The sequence below is a fragment of the Taudactylus pleione genome, unplaced genomic scaffold (assembly GCF_031769625.1).
Source record: "Taudactylus pleione unplaced genomic scaffold, aTauple2 ptg000092l, whole genome shotgun sequence".
Classification (NCBI taxonomy): domain Eukaryota; kingdom Metazoa; phylum Chordata; class Amphibia; order Anura; family Myobatrachidae; genus Taudactylus; species Taudactylus pleione.
Window position 1 is genome coordinate 10,234,761 of NW_028284494.1, and position 22,687 is coordinate 10,257,447.

Genomic DNA, 22,687 nt, shown 5'->3' on the forward strand with positions numbered 1-22,687 from the left:
TTGTATAACTCTTGAAAGGAAGAGTTTTGTGACCAACTCGGAACACTATGGTGCATATGCGATGCCTGATTAATAACGTTTTCCCTGAAGGTATTTAGCCCAGCAAAAATGGTAAAGTCGGGTACACACTAGTCGATATGTAATCGGGTGGTGTGTACCCGCTATGTCGCTGACTATGCGCACTCCCGCGCCTCTTCAGCGGCATCGTCCGTCAAGACCGAATGCAGCATGGCTGTTGCGGCATCGGCAAGTGTGTGTACGTACTTGCTGATGCCGGAACCCGCCGCATGAGACATTGGCAGGGTACACATTAAGTGTGTACCCTGCATTAGAAGACCTATACAGTGCACTCACAACAAAACTGGAACATCTAAGGTGTCAAACTTCAAACTCGGGCCCTCCAGCTGCAGTGGAACTACACATCCCAGCATGCAGTGCCACAGTTTTGCTATTGGGACATACTAAAGGTGTAGCAGGGCATGCTGGGATATGTAGTCCTACAAAAGCTGAAGGGCCCGAGTTTGACACCACTGATCTAAGGAGATGCCAACCAAAAAACATTTAGGAATAAATAGATTAGGTGGACAATTCACCCTTAACTGTTTTAGCAGAGAACCCTTTGTAACCCTAATTACATAACCCACGGCCATGTACATTCAGATTGATCTACTTTCGAAGCTGCTGTGTCTTTGGTCTAAAGGCACACATCCACTAGCAGACATAGAAACGACTGTCGTGCAGTCGTTTGACAGTCTGGTGCTGTGCCTACACTGAACGATCAGTCGTTCAGTGTAGACACATCAATCATCCCCTACCATGCTCAACCTGATGTTATCAGGTTGACCAGCATGTTCAGGCGATGATTGATGTCGGAAACGACCAGTGGGAGTGCGCATCGCTGGCCATTTACAACATGTACATCCCCGATGTGTGTTCGATTACTGAACGATTGTACGATTACGATGTCATAATTGTGCAAACGCTCTGTTATCGGGTAGTGGTTACACGACATAATAAGTACTCCTACCTGCTTCCATGGCAGGGTAAGCTCAAAACATAGTCTTTTAGGCGCAGCCACAGTGGTAGGTCTGCTGCAGCCATCTTTGCAAATAATCCTAAACACAGACAGACTTGGAGATTTGTAAGAGGGCAGAAGCCAAGTTTTGTCAGATTACGTGTATACAATCAGGTGCATAAATATTGGGACATTGACAGAATTTTCATATTTTGGCCTCTATTCACCACCACAATGGCTTTGAAATGAAACAAACAAGATGTGCTTTAACTGCAGACTTTCAGTTTTAATTTGAGGGTAATTACATCCAAATCAGGTGAACGGTGTAGGAATTACAACGGTTTCTATATGTGCCTCCCACTTTTTAAGGGGCCAAAAGTAATGGGACAAACTAAACAATCCTAAATCTAACTTTCACTTTTTAATACTTTGTTGCAAATCCTTTGCAAGCAATTACAGCCTGAAGTCTGGAATGCATAGACATCACCAGACGCTGGGTTTCATCCCTGGTGATGCTCTGCCAGGCCTCTACTGCAAATGTCTTCAGTTCCTGCTTGTTCTTGGGGCATTTTCCCTTCAGTTTTGTCTTCATCAAGTGAAATGCTTGCTCAATCGGATTTAGGTCAGGGGATTGACTTGGCCATTGCATAACATTCCACTTTTTAGCCTTAAAAAAACTCTTTGGTTGCTTTTGCAGTATGCTTCGGGTCATTGTCCATCTGCACTGTGAAGTGTCGTCCAATGAGTTCTGAAGCATTTGACTGAATATGAGCATATAATATTGCCCGAAACACTTCAAAATTCATTCTGCTGCTTTTGTCAGCAGTCACATCATCAATAAATACAAGGGAACCAGTTCCATTGGCAGCCATACATGCCCACGCCATGACACTACCACCACCATGCTTCACTGATGAGGTGGTATGTTTTGGATCATGAGCAGTTCCTTCTCCATACTCTTCTCTTCCCATCACTCTGGTACAAGTTGATCTTTGTCTCATCTGTCCATAGGATGTTGTTCCAGAACTGTAATGGCTTTTTTAGATGTTGTTTGGCAAACTCTAATCTGGTCTTCCTGTTTTTGTGGCTCACCAATGGTTTACATCTTGTGGTGAACCCTCTATATTCACTCTTGTGAAGTCTTCTCTTGATTGTTGACTTTGACACATATACACCTACCTCCTGGAGAGTGTTCTTGATTTGGCCAACTGTTGTGTAGGGGTTTTTCTTCACCAGGGAAATAATTCTTCTGTCATCCACCACAGTTGTTTTCCATGGTCTTCCGGGTCTTTTGGTTTTGCTGAGCTCTCCGGTGCGTTCTTTCTTTTTAAGAATGTTCCAAACAGTTGATTTGGCCACACCTAATGTTTTTGCTATCTCTCTGATGGGTTTGTTTTGATTTTTCAGCCTAATGATGGCTTGCTTCACTGATAGTGACAGCTCTTTGGATCTCATATTGAGAGTCGACAGCAACTGATTCCAAACTCCAGACCTTTTACCTGCTTAATTGATAATGAAATAACGAGTGAATAGCCCACACCTGTCCATGAAATAGCTTTTGAGTTGATAGTCCCATTACTTTTGGCCCCTTAAAAAGTGGGAGGCACATATAGAAACCGTTGTAATTCCTACACCGTTCACCTGATTTGGATGTAATTACCCTCAAATTAAAACTGAAAGTCTGCAGTTAAAGCACATCTTGTTTGTTTCATTTCAAAGCCATTGTGGTGGTGAATAGAGGGCAAAATATGAAAATTCTGTCAATGTCCCAATATTTATGCACCTGACTGTATGTACATTTTGATTCTCCTTCTCTATGAGATTGTTTAGGTAGTTTTCCCTTAGGGCAGGGCTTTGTGTAATATAATGTAGTCTGCTTGCAGGCATTTTAAATAATTATACTTTCAGTTGCTCTTAATTGCTGAGTATTAGAACAAAATAGATCACATTTCATAGAACCTTTTTTCCTGTGCAGCAGATTGTGGGGGAAATTCAATCAGCCGGGATAACAATGGCAGTTAAGTTATCGCACCGTTTTTCCACGCTCTGCCGTTGTTTGTGCAATCCAATCCCAAAAGTCGCGAAGTGGCGATATCTGCCTGTACCCCCCACAAAATGCAAATGGATAGCATAACTTTATAGAAGTGTATTTGTATTGTGTCAAATGGCTGTTATATGCATTTTTCTGAAACCGTCAAATAAAGATAGAAATAAATTTTCTACTTAAATTGGTGGTGCATAAAAATGCCTGTAAGGATATATTTGTGTTATTTAAAGTCATTTCTTAAAAAAAAAAAACCTCATCAACAATATTACATCAACCCAGTGTAGCTGCAGCCACAGTTTGTGGTCGACAGAAACCATTACACTGCCCAATTGGATTTTGATTCAATATGGAGGTTTGATGGATTGATCGACTCGGCAGTAATGATCTCATCTCCAAGTGCCGGCTCTCCCTATGCAGTGAAATGGACCCGGGTCGCTTCGACCCGGTTACCCGTTCACACCGCACCACGAGCCAGGTCGATACCTGAGTTGAAATGCAGAGTCGCTCGACCCGGGTTATTTCAACTGGCCCCTTTCACACAGCACAGTAACCCAGGTTGCTGCGCGTTCATGCGCATTAACCCGGATTATTTTATGGCGGTGTGAAATGGGTATTACTATTACATATTCTATTTGGGAAAACAAAACCTGTGTGCTAACAGGTTCTGCGAAGAAGCAACGTGAACCTTTATTTTGGGTGACAGTAACCTGCAATTAAGTGTAAATCAATATGTAAACGTCTACCATTATTTTCTTTAGTTTCTTTCTGTAATTGTATTGAAGTGGTTTTGGTTGGTGACTTAACTCTTGTTTTTATGTTGTGTTGCTGAAAGCTTCTTATTCTGCAGTGGTTGAAATCAGAAATATCTAGCCTGACACAACTTATACATAGACTGCAGGGCTACACTAGCCTATACCTGTGTCACGTGGATGGTACAGTAGATAGTCAGCACTCTAATTAGAGCATAAACAGGGAATAATAGATAGGAGACGCGCCACATCCTTTATTTTGTGTACGATTACAAAAGCAGACCTACGTGGTGTACAGTTTAAGAAAAATAGCCGCATTCATGCGTTGCACTCCCAAATCATCTGCCACCTTTGAAATGATGTTCAACCAACTGGCCCCCAAGATTGCTAAATCTAAGAGGTATATTTACTAAAGTGCTGATTTTTAGAAGTGGAGATTTTTCCCATAGCAACCAATCGGATTCAAGCTATTCTCTTATAGAAGGTGCTAGATAACTGATAAGTAGAATCTGCTATGGGCAACATCTCCACTTCTAAAAACCTGCACTTTAGTAAATATACACCTAAGTTTGATTTAGTAATGATCCTAAGGGTGTGCTTACGGTATGCCGACTATCGGCGTCCCGACTGTCTAATCCCGACGCCTGTCATTTTACCTACGCCGGGAGCCAGACTCCCGGCATGCTCACTTATCTGCGGTTATTATGCAAGCACCTGAAGTCTACATTACTAATCAAATTTAAGTATTTTTACTTTTTATGGGCCCCGTCTCACAGTAGTGTTCTAAAATGTGAATGCCTTGTTTATTGTAGAACGTGGCATGACCTATTTTAACGGTACAATAGATTGTATTGGCAAACACAGAAGGTATGAAAATGTAAAACGTGCCTAAAGGGTGTTCATTTAGGTTTTCCCGTTTCTCCAGGACACATGTGAGAACAAGCCCTAGACTACATAACCTATTGCATGGCCACTACAAAATCCAATTGGGAGGTGAAAGGGCTTCTTTGAACCACAAACTGTAGATATAGCTATGTTGCTAGCTGAACCAGTATTCCTGGGCAGCACAGATGGTGTAATGGTTAGCATTACTGCCTCACAGCATTGAGGTTGTGGGTTTGATTTCCAATACGGCCCTAACTTTGTGGAGTTTGTATATGTTCCCTGTGATCGCGTGGGTTTCCTCCGGGTACTCCGGTTTCCTCCCACACTCCTAAAATATACTGGTAGGTCAATTGGCTCCAAACGAAAACCCTAGTGTCTGTATGTGTGTGAATGGCCAAATATTCTCTGTAAAGCGCTGCGGAACGTGTGCGCTCTATTAATAACCGCTATTAAATAAATGCCGACTATTGCTTCAGAATGAATACAGGTCACAGAGTGCCTCAGGGACTGGTCACTGGTCTCTACTCAGTAGGGAGGTTGAATTCTCATGTATATCTGTTCATTACACACTGCTTCCTCCTCTGTGAAGGTAACTGGCTAGCTAATTGTGACCGATAAGTTCATATGAGTGGCTGGTAAGATATTTGAATAGATAAAGTTAACACTGAATATGGAATCATTTTTTATTTTTTATATATATATATATATATATATATATATATATATATATATATATATATATATATAATCTTCAGTCAGTATAGGCAAGATCTGCTTACCGAGTATGGTAGCAACATCTTCTGATGGTGCCTGATGTCTCTTCCACCTAAAGGTTCACATTGGCACATGCTGGAATGGGTTTAGGACATTGAGGGGAATTCACTAGAGCACGTGTTTATTAAGCTCCTGGGATGAGTGCCAGGAGCTATTCAATTGCCCGTGCTGTAAACCGGCGACAAGTTAATTTCTGCTTACACCATCCTGAGACGTGAGCAGAAATCCGCGCTAACTAGTGCCTCGGGGTTAGCCCCTGTGTGTGGTAACGGATTAAAGGTTGGCGATATAATCGGAAAATGCAGTTTACCAGGACAAAGCCCCGGGCAGTAGTCCCGGTAAGCTGCATCTTCCAAATTAAGTGGGCTTACACAGCACAAGCAATTTAATGGCTCCGGGCACATATCCCATAAACTTAAACTTGCTCTGAATTGAATCCCCCCCCCCCCCCCCCATAACACTAAAAATGTGAAAAGTAATAAAGCAGACCTGAATACATAAGACAGTCATTCATTCATTCATTCGCTCTGTATCTACAGTATGAGGGGAATTTAATTGTTAGAGCAACTCTGATGTAATGGGCGCCAGACAGTAGTTCAATTGTTGCTCTGTTTGGGTGCAAATAGCGGCGAGAGCACACATCTGCTCGCATCCTCCTGAGATGGCGAGCAGAAATGTTTGGGCGCCCAAACTACTGTTTGCGTCCGCTAGCCAGGACATTAGATGGATTTAGCAGTATTACACAGCTAATTCAGGTCTGATTGAACACGACAAACACAATAGACAAAATCACCCTGTCTAATTAGATGGGGGGGATATGGCGTGATCAGGCGAGCAAAACGATTGAATCACCCCATATATGTTGTAAACCCTAATTCTGTAATAATATACAAATTTAGGAATAGAAGAATTTTACAAGGGTCTCCAGGGGTGGGATTCAATTAGGACCGTTTACTGAACGGGTGCTAATTGATCGCAGGCCCAGATTTAATTAGCCATGCTTATCGGGGATTTCTACTCAGGTCTCCTGAGACCCGAATTAAATCCCTGTTGGCACTGCTACATAGATTCTGGCTGCTGTGTGCCATTCTAGGCACCCTGCTAGCCAGATGAGGCTAGCAGAAAAAAGCTCAGAGGGCCAAACCAAATCATTCCGGGGGGCCTTATACACCCCCCCGGGCCTGAGGTTCCCCATCCCTGTTGTAGATGAACCAGCTGTAGATTTGCAGCTTTCACAACTGGTCAAGGTCCATATCGCTTTGAATTCATTGAATATATTTATCCTGTAATCATGTCATACCCGTGTAATTTGTATCAAATGACATCTGACATCCCTGATCTTTTGAAAGGAGATGGATGTAATTTCCCCATACATTGTCATCCTCCAAAATAGGATTGTTACTTCTCCATTTGGACATTTACTTGTCAACAGAAAGAGAAGTTGTTAAAAGTAAAGCACAGTAAATGGTCCATATGGGTTTTTATGGAGGAGCCACTAGGAGAGTTTTCGCTATGATTTCTCGTTATGCTTTGTATGCCTTATCACCGTCTGCCCTTTTTGTAATCCTAATGTATGTCTTAAAAGACCACTTAACCGGACAGTCTAGTTGACTATACAAGAAAAGCTACAAATCTCTTATCACCTGGGAACTGAAAATATTTGAGAGATAAAGTTGATTGTGTAGGTAGATATTTCCAGATGCACAGCAAACTTCCTGCCCAGTAATCTCTTGTCTGGATCACTTCCTGCAAATACAGCTACTGTTATAATATCTAAGGGGAGATGGTCTAAGCCTTGGAGAGAGAGGAGCTGATTGGTTGATACTGTAGCTCTCTCCAAACTGTAACTTTACAGGCTGTTTGAACAATGGCAGGAACTGATTGATTGGTACTTTATCTCTCTCCTAATTATCTCTCTCCAAGGTTTCGTACATCTACCCCCTAGTGCTTTATACAGGTGAGCTATAGCAGCCCCTATACTGAATGGTTTTAATTCTAGCAATGGACATCGGAAGCTCGCCATAGATTGATGGCTGGGCTTTCACCATAAACTTTCAATGCAGTGGTAATTAAGCGTTGCATCATAAGAATTAGATGAAAGCGAATAAAGGTTCGCGTATGTGCAAAGAACCATATTTACCTGTAGCGGTTCCTATTGTTAAGCAGCTGAATTCAGCTGTATTTTAACATCGACTGTCCATCGCATCCACACCAATCGATGGCAGCTGCTATCGATTGGTGAAAACACTACCATCATAATAAAAACATTGATGGTGTTAAACCATCGGACATTGATGTCCATCCCTAATTGGTTGCAGAGCTAAGTAGCACCATATAAGTAAGCTTAGTTGTTATATTTGGTATTGCACAAAGTCTTTGGCATTTTCTCCTGTTGTCACCGAATAATCCTTTTTAAATCCTCATATGTGCATGTAAAAAAGGGTATAATATAGTGTAGTGCATTCAATTTGATCACACAGCACCATATGTGGCACTGCACACATGTTCCTAAAGGGAAAAAGAAACCCCCCACATCCAATATAAAGTAACAGAATTCTATTTGTTCCTGACAACGGGGCCAGTTGGGCCTTGAAACATTGAACTTGTGAATAAAGTCTGTATTACAAAATCCCAGAGTGACGTGTGGTACTTATGCGGTTTTTCAGCCACCTATGTACCTATGCTGCTATATATATATATATATGTATCATTAAACACACTGCGCTATTGGAAGTGAAGCAAATGTGCTCAGACAAGATCATCGCAGTGCATCCAATTTACTCTACTAAAACCGTATGCAGTCGGGAAGCTGGCGGACCTAATCCCGACAGCCGGCTTCCCCACTGCTTAATCCCAGCGAGGGTTAAATGACAGGCGTCTATATCTAGACGCCTGTAAAATTACGGAGACCGGTGCCCGGCATCCCGATCGAAGGGACGCCGAGCGCGGTTAGCCGCGGGGAGGGGGGTTAGGTTTAGGGGTCCCGGGGGGGAGTTAGAGTTAGGCACCCCCCCCGTTAGGTTGGGGTTAGGCTAGGTGGAGGGAGGGTTAGAGACCCCCCCCCCCGGGGGACTTAGGTTTCGGTGGCAGGGAAGGGGGGGCTAGGGTTAGGCACTGGGGGAGGAAGGTTTAGGCACCCCTAAGGGAGGGATAGTGGGTAGAATAGGTTGGTGAATACTTACCTGGGGACGATCGGGATTTTCATCCTTGTCGGGCTGCCGCTGTTGGGATTTGAACAGTCGGGCATGGGTCCGGCAGTAAATCATACCCATTCTACTAAAACAGCGGCACCAGTATTTGTACAGCATGTGGATGCATAAGAGTCTCCTCCGCCTTGGTAAATGATAATGGACTAATATAATAGACTGTGCGTCATAGTCCAGCCGTTGTATACTATAACAGTTTGAAGGTCAATAAAGTAACATGTTTGGTAACAAATAGTAAAAACTAGAGGAAAGGTTTGTGTCCCCATCATATCCTCTATGAATTATATTGATATGAGAATAACAATGGGAAGGTCGGTAACCTTCGTGTGCCTGGGACACATGGAAACGATTTTAGCCCCTGACAAAGTTGTAGGGCCTGTCTTACATAAAGACTAGCCTAGTGTGCAATTGGTTAGAACTTGGTCAGGGCCTTGGAGTGATGGCTTTCAGCTGTCATTTGTGCCCTTGCCTGGCTCTTGTATAGAGAAAGGAAGGGCACACAGGGTTATGTTATTTATATTAAACACAGATGATAAGTAGGTAGAGGAGAGTGTTTCCACTTAACGTCAAAAATGATAATTACATCTGTTTTGTATTTTCTTAGCCATTGTCTGTATCCACTTATATAAATGCTAGCTGAGTCAGAACATTGACGGCTTAAAAAAAAAAAACAGGCTGGCAGGCAGGTCACAAACATTCCTAAGTCTTATTTCACAAAGGGGACAGCATGTAGAATGACTGTAATGTGGGCTATATGCAAGGTTTGCCTCTTTCCCCGAAGGCCCCATCTAATATACTATGCCTTTCCTGCAGTTACACATTTTTTTGCTCCCTTGGAACCTACATTCCTCAGGTACAGTTATCTGTACTGGTTATAATAATATCTCCCACCGCTTGCCCGCTGACCACAAAATATAGTAAAATTCACACAATGGTATAAATAAAAGGAAGTCGTTTTATTAAATCAGAATGAAATTATACATCACTTTAAAAAACTATAAAATAGTTTTAAAATGGTTCCAGCATAAAAATGATTCTATATAACGAATACTGGTATACTGTAACAAACGTTTACAATACAAACACCTAATAGACACAGTAAAAATGTTTGAGGATGGGTGTAGTTAATACTTCCTCTCCTACTTAGGAGGACAATCAGGTGTGTATTTGTGTGGGTGAAAATAGTGAATTACTCTTCCTCACAAGTTTAGGATATCTGTACAGGATTTGTAGTAAACCATCCATGTGCATATGTTCCAAACACTATGCTCTCCAGTGTATAGGTTTTTTTGATGTGGTTGAGATTCCAGTGCTTTGTATCTGTACTTTAAAGTATGGCAATAGTCTCAAAGTTAGGTGCATTTGCAGTATGGGGTTGTCCGTCTGCTCTACTTACCCCTCCGCGCTGCAGTGATATCTTTGTATCGCGCTAAAGGATTAAGGGGTCTATGTATTAGTAATCGTTGTAGTGCTGCGATTATTAACGGTCCAACTCGCCAGGGATATTTTCATATGTACTATCGAGAACTCGCAGGGACATCGGTTGCGGTAACCGCTATCCCCGGCATTTAGGAGAAGTCTTTCACAGAAGTGAAAGACTTTCCCCGGGGATAGCTGACACTGCTCATGTGCACAGCGTCAGCTTCTGGGACCGGCCAGGGGCTGCAGGGGAGAGATAAGGTGCCCATACACGGTACGATTTTTTTTTACCCGATATGGACAGTTTTGACGGGTTGTACAGACCAATCGTATGAAAATAGGTGTTTTTTGTGTGTTCTGCGACCCTGATGCGCGTCCCCGCCGCGTTGGATCGCAGATCAGATGGTTTTGCAGAGAGATCTACGATCTTTTTGAGTACAATGTGAGACACTTCTATGCATCTTATCCTATGATCGTACACCATTTGACCACATCATATGAAGAATTTCAAGGGCAATCGTACAACACATCTTACCAACTTTGAATTGCACCGTGTATGGGGGCCATAAAGAGATCTCTCTCCCTCCCCTGGAGACCCCATAGAAAGACAGTAGTTCACACCATCTGAAAATGGTGTAAACTACTGGTGCTAAACTCCGAAAAGCTTTGCTTTTTGGAGCTTAGTACATAGGGGTCAGATCGTAGTCCCCCATTGATAAAAATGGGGACTGCGATCTGTAGTGCTAATTAGCACTTTACTGGAGATCTCTGTGAAATCTCCTGCATTGTGCTATTAGTACATAGGATCGGTACCTAAAATTTAAGTTTCTGTATAATTGTATGTAAAAATCAGCTTGATACATATGCCCCTGTGAGTGGTGACCCAGTGTTGTTGATAGCAGCGGTTGCTCCTTATGTTGTGATGGCAATTCCTTTTACAGGTTACTGTAATTACACAGTGAAGACAGTAGGAGAGAGGGCCAGCCCATGAGAGCTTACATTGTAGGGGAGCTGTGGGCAGGCAGCAGATCTGTGTGGATGGGGGTTGTAAGCTTGAATGAACATGTGAGTATTAAAGGCTGGTAGGTTATGACAGTATGATTGAGAGGGAGTTACAGAGCTTGGGAGCAGCACAGGAGGAATCCTAAAGGTGGGAATTGGTAATCGGAGTAGAGGAGAGAAAGCGATTTGGCCGAGGGGGCGGGAGCGAGTATGTGTGGTAATGGTCCTGGAGATTTAGGGAGCAGATGAGAGGGTGACGGCTTTGTCGGTGAGCGAGAGGCATTTAAACTTCTGTTTACGATGGGAGCCAGTGCAGCAGAGGTGGGGCGACACGAGAGGACAGTCAGGAGGTTTACTGTGTTGAGGATGGACTGGAGGAGGTCGGCCAGTGAGGAGTATAATAGAGTTATCTAGACGAGAGATAAGAGTGTGAATGATTGATCGCGGCTTTCAGTGAGCTAGAGAGAGCGTGATCCTAGAAATCTTCCCAAGGCAGTGGCAGCAGATTGGGACTGGGTGTTGGTGTGTGAAGGACAAGGACTGTACAGGATTCGATGGGGGTTGCTCTGACTGTGTGTTGTTTTTCTAATACCTGGGATTTGTTAGCTATGGGGCTGATGCAGAGATGAACAGTAAAGGCATCGCCGCTGTGTCTTTGTGCTAAAATACGCAATAGCCGCAGGAGGAGTCTTGTGTAAAAAGACGCCGACTGCCGTCTTCTCTGATCGCTGCTGCGTCCAGAGACGCAGCATCGGATCAACTGCGAGAACGTTGCCGGGCTTTCGGACATCTGAGTAACAAATGGTGCATACTGGAGAAGGTAAGTACGAACGCATTTCTTTACCCTCAGGTCAGTTCATCAGAGGATGTACAGTAGGTGTATGGAATGGGAATAACTATATCCCCCACATAATTAAGATAACTGTAAAAATATACACAAATCTCTTAATTGGACTGATTTGGACATAAGTAAGAGATTGCTATACCTCAATTAAAGCAATTGCACTAAATGTGTTTAAATGTAATGCCGAAGTATATTAAACATAAATTTCACAATCCTACTTGGAAAATAATTAACTTTAATATACATTAAATAAACATTAAACACACACGCCTCAGCAAAGAGAAGAAAAAGAAAAGGGGTGTTAAGGGTATATATCAAAGTTATCCCCTTGAGAAGCAGAGTGGATCTATTCACTGCTCAGGATATTACCTGCAAGGTTACAGTGAATGTCTTGATGTAGTCTAATGGGGCACATCCACTAGCAGACTTTGAAACGACTGCACGATTACGATATTGTAATCGTGCAGTAGTTTCACAGTCTGTGCTGTGCCTACACTGAACAATCATCCCCTAACATGCTCCACGTTATCGTCAGGTTGATCAGCATGTTTGGCTGATTGATGTCAGAAACGACCAGCGGGGAGCGCCCATTGCTGGTCGTTTCCTACATTGATGAGCACGATTCCTGAGCGATTGAACGTTAACGATATTGTTCAATTGCTCATAGAAATCGTCAAGTGGATGTGCGCTTAAACACACACAGGTTCTCCAACCTCAGGACCCCAAACATTGCATGTTTCCGGGTCTCCTCACAGAATCATTAAAATGTCAGTGAGCAATGAATACACCTGTGCACCTGCTGGGTGACCTGGAAAACTTGACCTGGTTGGGTCCTGAGAACAGAGTTTGAGAAATTGTTTAGATCAAACATTTAACAAACTTGTCTAACGACCATTTTCATCAGTTTTCTGGCATTTAGGAGCAATTGCTGATCAACCAATCAACTAGTTGGCTGGTTGGACAGAAAATCTTTAGGTGTGTACCCAGCATGACAGTTATGTATAACTACAACCTTCATCATCCGAGTATGGTACTCTGGTTATAATTAGAGACTGTTTTAGACTTTATTTGGTCACTAAGATTTTATGGCCTCCATTCCATATACATATTTATTGGAAGACTAACTGAAGTTAACGATGTTGCCCGGGTTTAAATCTTCAAGTTAAGTTTTATTATGTGATGTCGTCCAGATACATCCAGTTGAAGGCCCAGACCAGGCACCACGAGTCAAAGTTCTGCCTGACGCACTCAGCCGTGAGGTCCGACCGGGACCCCAACCACTCCATTAGGCATCCCAGACCAATTGCCACCCCTCTGTGAAGTTTTCATCCATATCCATCCAGTGGAAGGCCCAGAACAGGCTCCCGGTTCTGCCAGCGTACACCAACGGGAGGTCCGACCTTGACCTTAACACCCCTAAAACCTGGCCGGTATCCAACTGGACCACCTCATGTTGCTTTCATCCCAATCGGTGCAGGGGTGTCTGAATGCATAACTGGACAAACAATAAACAGATTTTTGCAATATAGTATACTCAAGGTGTATATTTATTTGTTATATACTGTACATTCTAGTTGTCGTGTTTTTTTTTTTAATCATTTTTTATTCAGATTTGTCTGAACCACAGTCCTATTGCAGGTACTAGGTGCTTGGACTATTAGTGTAACATGGTAACGTGATGCATGATGCTTGGAAATATTTCATGGACCTTCTCGCCTATCCCATGCAATATTTCATATAGTGATAAATTCTAAAATAGACTACAGAAATGCTACACCTCACCGCAAACTTGTCATTCTTTTTATTTTCCACATGTACCAGGAAATCTGTCTGACTCTATAAACCCTTTACTTCCTTATTGCATTGCTTCGTTGGAATAAATCCTTTATAGAGAGATACTCCAAAGGGTACTTCTTTTATAAACCAGTTATGTTTTTAACTGGCTTATAAAACAATATAGTATATAGTCCATACTTGCCCACTTTTGAAAAAGCATTTCATGGAGATTGTGAAAACACCACCTAATGAGCATGGAGGTAAAGTGGGCGTGTACTGCTACATCTGAGGGGCGTGTACTGCTACATCTGAGGGGCGTGTACTGCTACATCTGAGGGGCGTGTACTGCTACATCTGAGGGGCGTGTCATAACATTTACTTACATCCAAATGTAAATCAGCCCCAAAGCAGTTAGTAAGATCTATTTGTTGATGAAACCACACAGATACTTTTCAGAAAATGCATGTAGCCATAGGGATCATTGTGCCTTATAACCAATGTAGGGAAATTATACTAAAGATCCCATTTGAATGTGTGTGTGTGTATATAAGTCTGTCTACATAACTGCCAACGGGCCTGATTTTTTTTTTATTTTTTTCAGTCAAAAGTGGTGTGAACTTTCCCAAAAAAGGGGTTGAACCAAATGGTTGGTTTGGGCATATTTGAGGTTTATATTTCATTTGTCCTTGGTTGTGGGCAAAAAAATAGTCAAACATGCTTTTATTCCACTATAATTAATGGCAGCATATCTGAGAACACCTTTGTCGCCTGTCACAGTAGGGAAAAGACCAAACTGACTACTAATAAAAAAAAAAAAAAAATGATGATGGAATGAATGTGGATTGCTACAAAGTTGCTATTGGTTACAGAAAGAGATGGCCTAGTGAGCAGAAATACAAACCCATCAAAACAGCGATGAACTAATAAGAAAGAGGGCGGAAGTATATCCTGTCCAAACACAGGGGCCAGTGTAGAGTTGCACACATCGGCCGTAATTGCTTCTGCATTGCATGCATGGAACTAAATACAGCCACGCCCATCGTGCACTTGGTTTTATAGCCGCCATGATTATCAGTGCACACTTTCACCAGCCTTTTCCTTGGTGCAAGCCTGCAATGGTACCTTCTGAAAACGGACTCTCTTCTATGACTGCACAGCTCGGCATAGCCCACAATGCCGTGAACGCTCCGACCCTAAGCTGCCCCTACATGCCAGCATCCCCATTACCACAAACTGTAGAGGTCACCGAGCCCACCATTAAATGCTGCCTCGCTACTAACAAGCTGCTTAGAATGAGAAAATACTTACCAACAGCTGGAGACAAATTAAAGAGACACAGGGGGAGATTTATCAAATATTGGCGAGAGATAAAGTGCCAACCATTCAGCTTCTAACTGCCAATTGCTATAAAAACAGAAGCTGATTGGTTGGTACCTCATCTCTCTCTCAGATTTGGTAAATCTCCCCCACTGATTGGAACTTGGTGCTATAATCAGATTAATGCAGGGAAAGAACCTAGCCAATGGGAAATATAGCAATGGGTTGCTGATGATGTGAACCTGTGTCACTGGGACTGGCTCCATATACAGTGTTAAGATGAAGAACGACGTATGCTGAATAAAGCTTTTTGGTCATAAACGTGGCTACTTGCAGCATTTCTTCTCCTGCGAATTCTATATCTGGCAATTAACGCTCATCGTTGTCAGCCAAATCATTTTGTAGACCCGCGTTCAAATGGAGCCAGGCTCCATCTGGCCGACCAGTGTTAATGCTAGCTGATAGATGTACTACTTTCTGCCTTACATTATATTTTCGCATTGTATAGCATTTGTCTGCACAGTATATACTGTACAATGGGTACGTGTGATCTTGGTAATAGAAGTCCAATAACATTGGTTTCCTAATAATTGGTGGCACCCACTGTTGCTGTTAAGGCACATTAGAAAGCAGATTGACAGTGGGCATTCAGGAGGTATTGTGCATTGCCTTTATAGGAACATTAAAAATACATGTTGTGATGTCAGCAGCAGTGAATCTATATATGTTAGGTCAGTAGCTGTTATAGGGTTAATGGCTAACGTCCTTAGCAATGTAGCGGCACTAATCCAGAGCAACAGACATATTGCAGACTTTTATAGCTCAGTGCTAATATTTTCCTCTCTGACAGAGCATCAGTCTCATGTGTCCTAGCTGTGTAAGGCTTCAGAGATACCCGTAACTGCGATCACTGGTCTGTAGGGTACAGTTTTATTTAGGGGGTAATAGGGATGCCCACCTTCAAACTTCTAAATCTATTGTGATTTAAGCATCTTTCAAACATGGAAGTACCTATGTTTCCTTCAGAAGACAAAGTCAGCATGTACAGATAACCCGCACTGATACAGTGATCATGGGCCCCATTTACAAACGAAATATAACCCCTTTAGCGCTCGCTAAAGGGGTTATACCTTCTTGCTGTATTTAGTAAACAGCGGTAATCTTAGATTACCGCTGTTTGCACAGCATCGCTCTCGCCATCTAAAAAATGGCGAGAGCGATGCGGGCCCCATTGCCGGCAATGGAGACCCGGCGGTGCCTTTCCGGCTTCAACGAAGCCTCTCAGGCGCTGCCGGGTCTCCCTGTCATGTACATGCGCATGACCCTGGAGCCCCGTCGCTGGCAGCGTTAGGCTGCCAGCAGCCCAGCAGAGGACCTCGTCGAGGACGAGGATTCCGCTGGACTTCGCGGGACCTCGCCGGAGGGGTAAGTATTACTAAATACCAGTGGAATTTTCGTTTGCATCACAGTGATACTAAACAAAAATTCCCCCTGGTATTTCCCTTCGTTTGTAAATGGGGCCCAAAGTCTGCATGTACAGATAACCTGCACTGATACAGTGATCATGGGCCCCATTTACAAACAAAGGGAAATACCAGGGGGAATTTTTGTTTAGTATCACTGTGATACAAACGAAAATTCCACTGGTATTTAGTAATACTTACCCCTCCGGCGAGGTCCCGCGAAGTCGATGAGCTCAGCGAGGTCCTTCGCTGTGTTGCTGGCAGCCTAACGCTGCCAGCGACGGGATCCAGTGTCATGCGCATGCGCGACGGTCCGTCTGCGCATGTACATGACAGGGAGACCCGGCAGTGCTTGGAAGGCTTCGTTGAAACCGGAAAGGCGCCGCCGGGTCTCCATTGCCGGCAATGGGGCCCGCATCGCTCTCGCCATCTTTTAGATGGTGAGAGCGATGCTGTACAAACAGCGGTAATCTAAGATTACCGCTGTTTACTAAATACAGCAAGATGGTATAACCCCTTTAGCGAGCGCTATGGGCCCCATTTCGTTTGGAAATGGGGCCCATAGATTCCATTTTAGAGGGAGAGTTGCAAGGTAAGTAACTGCTGCCCGCGATGGGGCTGAATTGTGACCGTACCCTGGCAGCGTATTGCAGATCAGAATATTTTGTATTGTGACCACATTGGAGGCTCTGCTTTGGGTGCATGATTGTACATAATATATATTCACATTTTAAAGCCCCCTTTTTATGTGGGTCGTTTTGACAAACAGAGTAGTAGGAGTATCTTGTCTAGGGTTCCAGAGGGTCTTAATCATCCTCTGCCACATTTAGAGGAGATCATAGCAAAGCCTTCTGACCAACTAGGACTAGCCAATGGGTACAGCCTTTCCTTATGTTGGACTTTACTTGCATTAAAAAAAACAGTTAATGAGTTGTGACAAGAACTAAGCATTGCTGGGCATTCCTGTCTCTTCAGCGAGACTGTATGCTCTGCGCTATAATGCTGCTGTTAGATGTGATATCCATTTATTAAGTGCATCTATGCCATGTATCAATTACACACCAGTCCTATCTTTTTATTGTAGTCTGGTTTCCCTCCCCTTTTGTACTTTCATTTTATTAGGTTAGTAATGAGTCGTAATGCACTTTGACCCTAATTGCTATAAAAGTTATTTCAGGTTAAGCAAGATGGAAATTTGTGCTGTCTGCCTCAGGTTCTTAGAAGAAATCTAACTTGTGCACGACTGTAATGCACCCTCACCGTACACACAATGTAGCTGTCATTTGTGTAACAGGTGTCGTCAGGTCATTGTGAGATGTGTAGTTCCACAGCAGCTGGATTAGTGCCACTGGTTGCCTATCCCTGGTATAACATAAGCCATATGTTATTATGGATTTTCTGTTGCCAAGGGCGATGGTATTTAACATGCAGACCCCCAGCTGCTGACCTACAGCTCTCAGCATGCTCTGTCACACTTTTGCTATCAGGGCATGCTAAAACTGTGGCAAGGCTGGCCGGGATGTGTAGTTCCACAGCAGCTGGAGGGGCCACATGTTAAATACCCCTGCCTAGGGCTTTAGGTTGTATTCTTGGCGTTCTATTCCATTACATATACCAGCTGACCAAACATGGATGCAACTTTCAAAGACCCCACTGTGCTCGGTATTCTAAGGATTCACTAGATGTTAGATGTGCCAGGATCCTAACATGACTGGACAATGTTTAGATACAGAGCTAACATCAGTCTGTTGTAGTCACAATTCCCCGGGGAATGCACTCTACATCGTTTGTAGGACAGAGGGGGAAAATAGTTCCACTCTCATTTAAGTAGTAGTTTATAAGTATGTGTACAGTTCCATGGTTTATCTCAGCATTAAAAGGAAAAAAACTAAACCAGCAGTAACAAACTTTGGAATCTAAGCTTTCTGGGACGTAACAGCATATAAGCTGTCACAGGCAGGGCCCTCCTTCCTCATGTTCATCTAAAAGAACTAGCCTTGCTTCCAGTGCTCTGTCCTTTGTTTCCTAGTCCCTTTCAGCGACTCTGTTGGATGGAGGCTCATTGAGTACTGATCGGATAACTCTTCCATTGACTCCCTTCCACTTACCTATCAAGATACAGGGCGGGATGCATGACGCATGGCATCCTGTCACTCATTGCATGCATGCCGGTGTTAATTATGCTGCTATGCATGAAGCAAACGCAAAGGACAGCTATACCGATAAGAGCTGTCGTTGGCGAGTGAGGGACTTCCGGTTCTTCGACCCAGAAGTCCCTGTGGCAGGCGGTGCTGGGAGGGATTGGATTGATTCCATCCCAGGGAGGGCATTGCAAAAAGAAGCCCATATGCTTCTATTGGGCAGGGCCATCTAAAGATGGCGTTGCCCACCGCATCCATACATTCCAGAGCTTGGTGCAAATGAGAAATGCAGTCAAACCCCCGAATACAGCATTTCTGGCTTTGGTGCATCCCCCCCACAGAGAGTTCCCCCAACCCTTGCCTCTATTCTATCTAGTTGTCAGCTTGTTGCCTCATGGTGTTACAAAGGATATGTCAACCTGAGCAGGGAATAAATCGGCGCCGTGATTCCCCCGACGGCGATCCAAAAACGCAGACATCGGTCTGCGATCCATCAGGGAAATTCAACATTCATAAATGCACAGACCTGTTTTCAAAATGGGCAGAACGGAGCCATCCGACTTTGGAACCAAAAAAATTGTATTTATATAGGTCTGTGCATTTGTGAATTTTGACTAACTTATTATCCATTATTGGCAGCAGTATTGGGAATGTATTATTGACATTATAAACTTAATTTGTATGCATTTTGAAATAAATGTTTTTTTTTTCTGTTATATACAGTATAGTCAGAAGAAGCTTGTATTTAATTGGTCTATCAAGCACCATCACTATATATATATATATATATATATCATTTCTCACCATTGCAGTGCAGTTTTTTCTTCCTTTCTTTATAGTCATTCTAGCACCCTGCACCTGTCACAGCCCGTGCAGTTCCTCTTTCCTGCCTGGGGTGTCCCTCTCTGCCCTGGTGCTTCTAGCACACTCAGCTGATGCAACAAACTGCTGAGATACAGACCAGAGTGTATAGAAGTGTCAGAGCAGAGAGCAAGGGAGGAAGGAAAGAGGAACTGCACAGGTCGTGACAGGTGCAGGGTGCTAGAAAGAACACTGTGTGTGTAAACGGATTTGAGGGAACGCCGATGAGCTGGTCCGCTGTGGGGCGCTTGTGTGGCAGTAGGTGTGGACTTGGTGCCGCGCCAGCAGGCAGCTGTATCCCTTGACAGAGACAGCGCTGCCGTTATGCGAATCTGGCCTCTGACGCCGGTAGCAAGCAAATCTGAGCTCGCGGACCAGCCGCTCCAATTGGCTCGCGACTGGCTCCAAATCCGCACCTGCTAATGCAGGTCAGAGGATTCTGGAGGAGGGACATGGCGAGAGGCTGCTGAGGAGGGACACTGGGAGCGAGGTGAGAGGCTGCTGAGGAGGGACACTGGGAGCGAGGTGAGAGGCTGCTGAGGAGGGACATGGGGAGCGAGGTGAGAGGCTGCTGAGGAGGGACATGGGGAGCAAGGTGAGAGGCTGCTGAGGAGGGACATGGGGAGCGAGGTGAGAGGCTGCTGAGGAGGGACATGGGGAGCAAAGTGAGAGACTTCTAGAGTAGGGACACTGGGAGCGAGGTAAGAGGCTGCTGAAGGAGGGACACTGGGAGCGAGGTAAGAGGCTGCTGAAGGAGGGACACTGGGAGCGAGGTGAGAGGCTGCTGAAGGAGGGACACTGGGAGCGAGGTGGGAGGCTGTTGGATGGAAAGTCTATTGTTATGGTGTTGTGGGGGCGCCAAATTATTGTCTTGTCCTGGATGATAAAAATCTATGGAAACACCCCCCTTTCAGGCTTTCTTGACCCATGGCGTCTAAATCTTTCAAGGGGAAGTTACAGACCTAAAGGATTATGATCTCAGCATTAGTTGCTGATGTAATATTGAGTGACAATTGCGTGTGTAAAATAATTTGACTGCAGTGTTCAATTGCATTACTGACAGGAAGTCTCCTCTGCTTATGCAAGAAAAACCCCTTCCCCCTAATGGCCTAGTCTTCTCTATTTTCCTTTCTGATAAGCTCCTGGAATGGAATGTTCCTGTATATATTTGTGAATACTGTTAGTGGCTCTATTCTTTAAACTGAATAGAATCTGACCTGTAATCCTTCCCTCTCCTCTACTGCAGGTGCACTAGCCAAAGTCCGCGAGAGTAAGAAGCATGTGGAAGAAGGCAAGATGGAGCTGCAGAAAGCAAGTGACATCCAGGAGCGCTGTAACGTTGTCTCCTACGCCACCCTGGCAGAAATCCAGCATTTTCACAAAATCCGCGTGCGGGACTTTAAGTCGCAAATGCAGCATTACTTACAGCAACAGATCACATTCTTCAAAAAAGTGACACTAAAGTTGGAGGAGGCGCTACAACAATACGACGCGGCCTAGCGTTCTTGTCGGAGACTCTGGACTTGTTCTCCTCATTTTTCGAGGTTTAGAACTGGGGTTATAGTCTTAAGCCCCCCTTAACAACCTGTTGCCAATAATTGGCATTGGTACACGAATGGTCCTACACCTATTTTTTAGTATACTGTGATGAAGATAAAAATGGAACCATTATCCTCATAGATCCAGCATAGCACATTTATATTTAAATTATATTATCTATGCTTACACACTACCATTGTACCTGTCTTCAGGAGTATTGAGCATGCAGTTTGCCTTATCGTTTCCTGAAGTATATCACAGCGCATACTTTGAAGTGGACTAATTGACGCGTGAAATGTCATCAGTTGCCTTTTTTTTTTTTTCTTTTTACATTTTCTGGATTTACCAAAATCCACGGTTTACAAAACTTTTACTTGAGCAATTATTCAATTCTTGTGCCTTTCTTTTTTTTTTTTTTTTTTCTTTTTAATTTTTTTTGTAATAAATACATATTTTACCACAGGAGACGAAAGCATCCAATGTGACTTTAAATTGTGTTCTGTTCCCGGTCTTTGTTCCTTAGTGAAACATTGCACGAGTTCTTTTTCAGTGTTTTTTAAGGTTTATGTGCGTTCAGTTATCTGTCTGTTTGACTCCCAGGTTTATGTCAGCCAAGATATGAAGTCGTTGCCTGGTCACACAAAATAACGAGCCTAGGACCTAAAGGAGTGTTATTTATTTTCCTCTTAACATCTGCATATAGTGTTCCACCACGTTGTGATTAACCTGTTCAGTTTTGGTGTTTGTTATATTTTTTAAATGTAATTTGGGACTTCAAAGACCACCTGGTGACTAAACTCAATGGAGGCAGCCATTTTGTTGCCCCTGAGAATGCGGCCTATTTTCTCAGGATCAACGCCTTGTGATCAGCAGCCATGAAGTGCCTAAGGGATTTAACTGGTTTTACAAGAATTCATAAGCTACATTCTAATGGCTGTCTCCACTGTGTATGACTGGTTGTAATGAAGTTGCAGGAAAAGCTTTTATTGCTAGATTAATGAAGCACAATTGTAAGAAAACACAATTCCTCCCACAGACTGACCTGTTTCCAAAATGGCTGTGTTTAATGATAATGCAATCTTTTCCAAATCACAAAATGCTCCCCTTTATGCAGATATTGATTGCTTGAATAATATTTATTTTGTATGTTATGTAACCAACCTATTAGTTTTTCTATATTGTAAGTTTCAGAATAGAGATTTATATTTATATGGCAGGTATACAAATCTGCAATTCTTTTCATTTTAAATGACATTTTTGGCTGTTCAGTAGCTCTACCGCCTCTGTAGCACAATGCAGGGTATAGAGTTTTTAATACTTTTTCTAGAACTGTTTGTTTTATATAAAACGTTTATACATTCCTCCCTTGATTTTGAGCAGACAACATGATTTCTCATTATTCAGTTTGGTGACGTGTGGTCACTGTTTAACAAATTACAGTGTGGCCTGGTCATTTCTCATGTCTTCAGCTTTTATAGTATTAGTAGTTGCTTATTTTAGTTCTCAAACTTGTATACAATTTACTCTGAGAACACCATCCCTCAAACCTCTGCCTTTTTTGAATTTCTCTTTAAAAAAATAAATTCTAAGGGCAACTTAATATAGTTCAAGGGTTGCATGTGTGGCCTTCAAGCTTTGGATGGGGCGCA

At 43.2% G+C, this 22,687-nt stretch overlaps 1 protein-coding gene across 3 annotated transcripts in view; it reads left to right on the forward strand.

The window, feature by feature from the left end:
• Positions 1-22,687, forward strand: part of SNX18 (sorting nexin 18) — a 69,233-nt gene that overhangs the window by 13,590 nt on the left and 32,956 nt on the right. The window contains exon 2 of one of the 3 annotated variants that reach the window (XM_088469423.1): positions 20,746-21,530. The exons of 1 other annotated variant lie outside the window; for it this stretch is intronic. In XM_088469423.1, the coding sequence (XP_088325549.1) occupies positions 20,746-20,999 (254 nt within the window). In that variant the 3' untranslated portion in view covers positions 21,000-21,530. Of the gene's footprint in view, positions 1-13,131; positions 13,475-20,745; positions 21,531-22,687 lie in introns of those variants that run through there. One more of the 3 variants, XM_088469425.1, reaches the window with a different exon arrangement.